This window comes from Sminthopsis crassicaudata, chromosome 3 (assembly GCF_048593235.1).
Source record: "Sminthopsis crassicaudata isolate SCR6 chromosome 3, ASM4859323v1, whole genome shotgun sequence".
Taxonomy (NCBI): domain Eukaryota; kingdom Metazoa; phylum Chordata; class Mammalia; order Dasyuromorphia; family Dasyuridae; genus Sminthopsis; species Sminthopsis crassicaudata.
Window position 1 is genome coordinate 334,170,876 of NC_133619.1, and position 8,331 is coordinate 334,179,206.

The 8,331-nt window shown below is 43.7% G+C and overlaps 1 protein-coding gene across 1 annotated transcript in view; it reads right to left on the reverse strand.

The window, feature by feature from the left end:
- The window catches only part of MUC13 (mucin 13, cell surface associated), a 28,597-nt gene extending 22,319 nt beyond the window's left edge, over window positions 1-6,278 (reverse strand). Inside the window, exons 1-2 of the mRNA XM_074302101.1 lie at window positions 6,208-6,278; window positions 1,522-3,369 (exon numbers count right to left, since the gene is read on the reverse strand). Of these exons, the coding sequence (XP_074158202.1) occupies window positions 1,522-3,369; window positions 6,208-6,256 (1,897 nt within the window). The 5' untranslated portion in view covers window positions 6,257-6,278. The remainder of the gene's footprint in view (window positions 1-1,521; window positions 3,370-6,207) is intronic.
- Between the last annotated feature and the right edge of the window lie 2,053 nt (window positions 6,279-8,331).

An 8,331-nucleotide genomic window follows, 5' to 3' on the forward strand; every position in this document is an offset into this window, starting at 1 on the left:
TCTAAATTCTTTCTAGCTCTAATCCTATTGGAGACAAGGTAGGTGGGACTCCTCCAAGGTGATCCTAAATCATTACACCAGAATAAAATGGAGGGGACCTGAGCTCTAGGCTTTACTGTCATGAAGTGACATTGTGTATCATTTGAAAATCTGCTTGACTTCTTTGGGCCTTGACTGGCTTCTGGAAAATAAATTGATTGCACTAGATGACTCCTAAAAGTACTCTAAGTCCTGGTTTCTAGGCATCTCTCTCTTCTGCCCCAGCTCTCAGGACAAGCCCCACTAAACCTTCAGGAGGATGGTTCAGAGGCGGTAGAGGATGTGCCCAGATCACACAGCAAATCAGTTAATGAGCCAGAATTAGCATCCTGGTTGCTGCACTTCAGGGCCTTAAAGAGGCACAGTGGAGAGAGTGATTTGGAGTCAGGAAGACTGGATTCAAATGTGACCTCAGATACTTACTAGCACACTTAACCCTGCTTGTCTGTTAGATCATCTGTAAAATGAGCTGGAGAAGGAAATGGCAAACCACTGCAGATATTTACCAAGAAAACCCCAAATGGGATCACAAAGACTCAAGCAAGACTGGGAAAAAAAATGACTGAAAAACAACTAGATTGAGAAAGGCATTTGAGATGGTGCTGTCTCCAAAGTGTGCCAGAGACAATGGTTCTGTCCCTGGTACCACTGAAGATTAGTTTTCCCCCAAAACCCAAATCTCAGTGTGGCCTGTGACCTGTCAGCACAAGGTGAAAGTGGTAGTCCAGGCCCTAGCTTTGGTGAGTCTTGGACTTGAAGAGCCTGCTGGGGCCGTTCAGGCCTTCTCCAAAACTAAAGGCCCCATGCTCAAAGAGAAAGCTTCGGGATGGGAGTGGGGGCAAGGCAAGGACAGAAATGCCCTCCTTTCTCCTCATTATACCCTCTTAGGGTTAATCTCAAATCCAGCCTCAGATGCTTATTGTTAGCTATCTGACCCTGGGCTAGTCACAAAATCTGACTGCCCTCATTTTCCTCATCTGCAATATAGGGATCCTAGCACTTGCCTCACAGAGTTACTGAGAGGATCCCATGAGGTAATATTAGTAAAACTAAGAACTGAGCCTGGCGTTTTGTAAATATGCACTTAATGGCTTTTTTCCTCTCCCTCTTCAAAATATATGCCCATAAATGTTCATTCCCTATGAATGCAAATAGGCCTTTCTGCTCCTGGAGCTCATAAAAGTGGGCTGGCAGTTAAAAGAAACTTAGGCAGAGGAGACCCCCAGAGGAAGAGAGGGAGCAAGAAAGCCATAGTGAGGAATTCGGTGGTCAGACACATGGAAGTATCCTCTTTGAGTTTTCCATTTACTATTAGTTTCTGCTATTTGAATCTTTTAGAGAAAGCTCTAGAGCTGAGCAAATGTTGTTGTTTGGAAAGCTCCCTACAACCTCAGCAATGGTTTGGGTGCCTGCTCAAAAGCTTTCCTGGATGTTTACAAGGAGGAAGAGGATAATTTCCTTGAATGTTGTGGGCATTATTACCAGAAGTCGGTGATACAGTAGATGTAGACTGGTTTGTCGTAGGCTGACTCCCGCCCTGAGGGGGCACCGCGGAGACATTGGTGGATGTCGAGGGGGTGGGAGTGGAGCCGTTGGTGGGTGTCGAGGGGTTGGGAGTGGAGCCGTTGGTGGGTGTCGAGGGGTTGGGAGTGGAGCCGTTGGTGGGTGTCGAGGGGTTGGGAGTGGAGGCATTTGTGGGTGTCGAGGGGGTGGGAGTGGAGGCATTTGTGGGTGTCGAGGGGTTGGGAGTGGAGCCGTTGGTGGGTGTCGAGGGGTTGGGAGTGGAGCCGTTGGTGGGTGTCGAGGGGTTGGGAGTGGAGGCATTTGTGGGTGTCGAGGGGGTGGGAGTGGAGGCATTTGTGGGTGTCGAGGGGTTGGGAGTGGAGCCGTTGGTGGGTGTCGAGGGGTTGGGAGTGGAGCCGTTGGTGGGTGTCGAGGGGTTGGGAGTGGAGGCGTTGGTGGGTGTCGAGGGGGTGGGAGTGGAGCCGTTGGTGGGTGTCGAGGGGGTGGGAGTGGAGCCGTTGGTGGGTGTCGAGGGGGTGGGAGTGGAGCCGTTGGTGGGTGTCGAGGGGGTGGGAGTGGAGCCGTTGGTGGGTGTCGAGGGGGTGGGAGTGGAGCCGTTGGTGGGTGTCGAGGGGGTGGGAGTGGAGCCGTTGATGGGTGTCGAGGGGGTGGGAGTGGAGCCGTTGGTGGGTGTCGAGGGATTGGGAGTGGAGGCGTTCGTGGGTGTCGAGGGGGTGGGAGTGGAGGCGTTCGTGGGTGTCGAGGGGGTGGGAGTGGAGGCGTTCGTGGGTGTCGAGGGGTTGGGAGTGGAGGCGTTCGTGGGTGTCGAGGGGGTGGGAGTGGAGGCGTTCGTGGGTGTCGAGGGGTTGGGAGTGGAGGCGTTCGTGGGTGTCGAGGGGGTGGGAGTGGAGGCGTTCGTGGGTGTCGAGGGGGTGGGAGTGGAGCCGTTGGTGGGTGTCGAGGGGGTGGGAGTGGAGCCGTTGGTGGGTGTCGAGGGGGTGGGAGTGGAGCCGTTGGTGGGTGTCGAGGGGGTGGGAGTGGAGCCGTTGGTGGGTGTCGAGGGGGTGGGAGTGGAGCCGTTGGTGGGTGTCGAGGGGGTGGGAGTGGAGCCGTTGGTGGGTGTCGAGGGGGTGGGAGTGGAGCCGTTGGTGGGTGTCGAGGGGGTGGGAGTGGAGCCGTTGGTGGGTGTCGAGGGGGTGGGAGTGGAGCCGTTGGTGGGTGTCGAGGGGTTGGGAGTGGAGCCGTTGGTGGGTGTCGAGGGGGTGGGAGTGGAGCCGTTGGTGGGTGTCGAGGGGGTGGGAGTGGAGCCGTTGGTGGGTGTCGAGGGGGTGGGAGTGGAGCCGTTGGTGGGTGTCGAGGGGGTGGGAGTGGAGGCGTTCGTGGGTGTCGAGGGGGTGGGAGTGGAGGCGTTCGTGGGTGTCGAGGGGGTGGGAGTGGAGCCGTTGGTGGGTGTCGAGGGGGTGGGAGTGGAGGCGTTCGTGGGTGTCGAGGGGGTGGGAGTGGAGCCGTTGGTGGGTGTCGAGGGGGTGGGAGTGGAGCCGTTGGTGGGTGTCGAGGGGTTGGGAGTGGAGCCGTTGGTGGGTGTCGAGGGGGTGGGAGTGGAGCCGTTGGTGGGTGTCGAGGGGGTGGGAGTGGAGCCATTGGTGGGTGTCGAGGGGTTGGGAGTGGAGGCGTTCTTGGGTGTCGAGGGGTTGGGAGTGGAGCCGTTGGTGGGTGTTGAGGGGTTGGGAGTGGATTGATCCCTAGCCTGAGGGGGTACAGGGGTGCCAGTAGACTGATAAGTGGCTTGTTGAGATGGAGGCTGGGCGGCTTTGTTCTGTTCAGCTCCTAGTAGGACAGAAATGGCAAATTTGAATGCAAAAGATAGACACCTGAAGATTAGTACACGTTATTACACTCCACATTAACTGAACTTATACAAAAGATCTCTGCTCCTCATGAATTCCTGAGATAAACATATTTTTCTGAAGTGCTGAGAGGCAGGGGCTTGACTCCTTCCCTGACGAGGTGCAGGGTGCCCGTAGAATGATGGGAGTTCTGAATGCTCTGCCCAGGTTGGAACCTCTGGGGGACGCTACCTTTGTGCATCTAGTGTTCCTTCTGAGATGATTCAATTCTACTTTGCTCATAGAACACAGTACTTTGTCTCCTAAGGATACACCGTGCTGGGCGCTCCTGTGCCAGTGAATCCCATGTCATATGATATTATAAATATTCAAATGGTTGCTGGCAGAAAAAAGATTCCCCACTCCTACCACAGAGGTAGGCCTTAGAATACAAAACGAATTTCAAGATATAAATTACAAACACATAGTCCAGAATACTGGCTGGAAGGCTATTGGGTGGTTTGGCAGACATGGCGCAGTTTAAATACCTTAGGCAGCCTATGACAAGTATGGGGGGGTTCATTTCCTAGCTCTGGCTTTGCTTCTAGAGTCTGGCCCAATTTATCTTTGTTATCTTGAGCAATCTTTTTCCCACCTTTCTTAGTATAAGATTTCTAATTTGTAGAATAAAAAGGATGGGATCTCTAGGGTCTTTGGGCTCTATATTCTATTATCCTTTTTTTTTTTTTTTTTTTTTTTCTGGACCTCTAGGTCACAAAGATGTACTTTGTGGATTGTTCACACCTTAATCTTGAGTTCAAAAGTAACTATAATCTCTGATGTCATGTTCAACCAGTTTCAACCATCTAGGCTCTCTCAGCCCACCGGCGCCTCCAAACTGTTAAACATTCCATTCATCTTTCAGTTCAAAAGACTTTTTTCTATGTCCATTCCTTGCAATCATACATTCTACTCTACTCTCTAGCTTCTCTAAAACAGGTACTAGTTCTTTTCACAACTTGTTAAATTTCTTGTTTCCTTGAAAAAATTTCTATATTTCCCTGAATCAATTATAAGACTTAAGACTGAAAAGCAGAGCTGATAGTCAAACCCAAGTCCCCTTATTTCAAACTTTTCATGACTCCATCTACACCCAGGCTTTCTATTCAGGTTAGCTAAATAAAACAATAGCATGACTAATTTACCTTACAATTATGCCTGCCTCATTCAACAAGAAGATAAGAATACTGTTTTTAAATAGTTTTTTTTTTCAAAATACATGCAAAGATAGTTTTCAACATTTGCCCTTGAAAAACCTTGTGTTCATTCCTTTTATGACACATTAGGTACTAATACCTAAATCAGGTAGGATGAAAACAGAGAAAGAAAATTTCCTTAATGAATATTGATGCAAAAATCTTAAAAGAAAAACTTGTGTTCTAAGTTTTTCTGCCTCATTCCCTCCACTTGCCTCCCCTAGTCAGCAAGTAATCCAATATATACTACACATGTGCAATTCTTCTATACATATTTCCACATTAAGATAACCTTACTCACTGTCATTGTATTTCTGCTTTATCATTAATGTATTATCAAACTTCCCCATAAACCTGAAAATTTTTAACTGTTATAACAATCAGTAATTCCTCTCCTTTTTTACATTGTTCTTAGGGAATGAGCTATCTCTGAGAACTCTGATTAACCTAATGTTGTTCCTTTAGGCCTATGAAAAGTGAGATTGATTATACCTAATGTATCGTGTAGACTCCACATGTAATTTAGGGAGGAGAGTTTTTACCTATTATAATGAGGGTTCACTCTGATTATTATTGAGGCAGAAAGTTTACTAGAGCTGAAGTCAGGAAAATAATCTCTGACACTTAGTAACTGTGGGCATGGCAGACAGAGAGCTGGACTTGAAATCAGGAAAATCTAAATTTAAATCCTGCCTCAGATACCTATTAGTTATATGATCATGAAAAGAGTTATTCAATTTTGGTAAGCCTCAGTTTCATCATCTGTAAATTGAGGGATAATAATATCCATGCAAGACATGGATAATAATAGCACTTCCTTATGACCTAGAGGTCCAAAAAAAAAAAAAAAGGATCATAGAATATAGAACTTAAAGACCCTAGAGATCCCACTCTTTTATTCTACAAATGAGAAAAGTTAGATTGAGAGTCGTAAAAAATAGTTTGCCCAAAGTCATAAAGATAAATTGGGGGGACTGGTTGTGAGAATCAAATGAGGTAACATATAAAAAATACTTTAAAGATCTTAATGGGCTATATATTAACTATTATCATTATCATTATTATTTGGCCAACATATGGCAAGTCACAACCTGAGTTTCAATTTGCTTACAGGTAAAAGAAAAAAAATCTTTACACAATATTCTTCACAGAAGTCTTGTAAGAAAACTACTCTATAATCTTAAAATACTACATAAACAAGAGTTCTGTTGTTATTATCATTCAAGGAATTTCCCTAGGATATAATACATAGATATTGGTTAATTATCTGGAAGCATGGAAGGGGCTTTTCAACTGTTTGCTTTGGACAGTTTCTATGACAGTTCCTAGTTTGCTAAATTCCATAATTCTAGATTAAAAAATAAGCGAGTTCTGCCACCACCTTGAATAACCTCTTTGTCACAGATTGAAATATTCTGTTAGGGTCCAGGATGACAAATATTGCAGTTCTTCCTTAGATTTCAATTCCTATCTGCCATGTTAAGCTGCTCTCAGTTATTCTGGACACACCAATGTCAACCAAAGCTATTTAAACCATTTCCCATAATGGCTAAAAGCCCTTAAAGAAAAATGAAGTTTCTTACCAGAAGCCATGAAAAGGAGCAGGCAGGAAAGTAAAAAGAAGACTTTCATTTTGGATGCTTTCCCCTAGCAGTTCTAAGAGGAAATGATACTTCTCTCAATCTTCCTTTTCTTTTACATGACTGTATAAGTCCAAAGTCTGGTAGTTAACTGACGTCAAACTTGCAAAAGGCAATTTATGATTAGTGTTTAGCCACTGAGCACAAAATTGTACTCGAACTACTTGTATTGAGTTCACACCTTTCCTACTCAGAGTTCAAAGGACCAATTGCATCAATAACTCAGCTTCAAGAAGTTAGGAGTTTTAGATATCATAATACTCCTTTAAAATGAGAAATCATGGCCAAGAGAAGTTATTTAGATTTTATAATTCTATAAAAAGGAATACATATAAAATATATATAGCATAAAGTTAATAAATACACATATACAAATGTCTATCTTTGTAGTGCAATGAAGCATCAGAGATTGGAATATTAATATTATCATTATTATAAATGATTAGAATTTCAATAAGTCAACACAAAGACTTATTGAATACCTATTATATGTCAAGTAAAGTGGAGCTATCAAAAATAAAATAATATAATAACAATAATAGTAACAACAAATCCTCAAGGCTCAGCTTCTCATCCATATCATGGGTGATATGGTGATAGCAAAGTTAGAGAATACCAGACAGTTATTTACAGTAGGAATTATGTGCTCTGAGACCATTAAAATTATCAATCAATCAATCAAGTGTTTATTAAGTATCTGCTATGAGCCAGATGCTGAAGATAACAATTATAATGAATAAAATAATTTATTTTCACAATAAACATTCTATAACAAGAAGTACATATAAAATATATACAACATAAATATAGAGGTAATAAGCACGTGCCAACATATTTTTTATAAACATGTATATAAAACAAGTAATTACATACATATAAGCTAACACAGGAGATTCTAGCAATTGAGGGAAGAGAAGAGAAGGCTACATGAAGATGATATTTGATACTAAAGAGCGGAAAGGGACCTGTATGTGCCAAAATGTTTGTGGCAGCTCTTTTTGTTATAGCTAGAAGATGAATGGATGTCCATCAATTGGAGAATGGTTGGGTAAATTATGGTATATGAAGGTTATGGAATATTATTGCTCTGTAAGAAATGACCAGCAGGACGAATACAGAGAGGCTTGGAGAGACTTAAATCAAGTGATGCTGAGTGAAATGAGCAGAACCAGAAGATCACTATACACTTCAATGTTGTATGAAGATGTATTCTGATGGAAGTGGAAATCTTCAACATAAAGAAGATACATCTCACTTCCAGTTGATCAATGATGGACAGAAATAACTACACCCAGAGAAGGAACACTGGGAAGTGAATGTAAATTGTTAGCACTACTGTCTATCTACCCAGGTTACTTATACCTTCGGAAGCTAATACTTAACGTGCAACAAGAAAATGGTATTTACACACATATATTGTATCTAGGTTATATTGTAACACATGTAAAATGTATGGGATTGCCTGTCATCTAGGGGAGGGAGTAGAGGCAGGGAGGGGATAATTTGGAAAAATGAATACAAGGGATAATATTATAAAAAAAAATTACTCATGCATATATACTGTGGAAAAAATTCTAAATAAAAAAAAGATGATATTTGAGTTGCCTTTTTAAAAAAATAGGTGGATATAAAAGAGTAGATTTCAGGGATGGGGGAAAGATATTAAAAACAAACACAGGGGTGGTAAATAGAGTATCATGAGTTTAGAATAGACCAATTTGGTTAGCTCACAACATGTAGGAGGGTTCCCAGGGGAAGTAATACAGCTTCATTGGATATTACTTTGACAGAGATGGACTAGAATGGCCAGAGACTTGAAGCAAGGGAGATCAATTAGGAGCCTCTTGCAACAATCTAGGCAAGAAGAAATGAGGACTTGAATTAAAGTTGTAGTTGTGTGAATGGAGAGAAGCTGGACATGAGTGATATTGTGAAGGTGGAAGAAGCAAAATTTGATAGCTGATTGGGTGTATGTGATGGAAGTGAGGAGTTCTGGGGGAATGAAGCTAAGATGGCAGAGTAAAGGCAGGTATTTGCCTGTGCTCTTTCACATTCCCCTCAAATAAC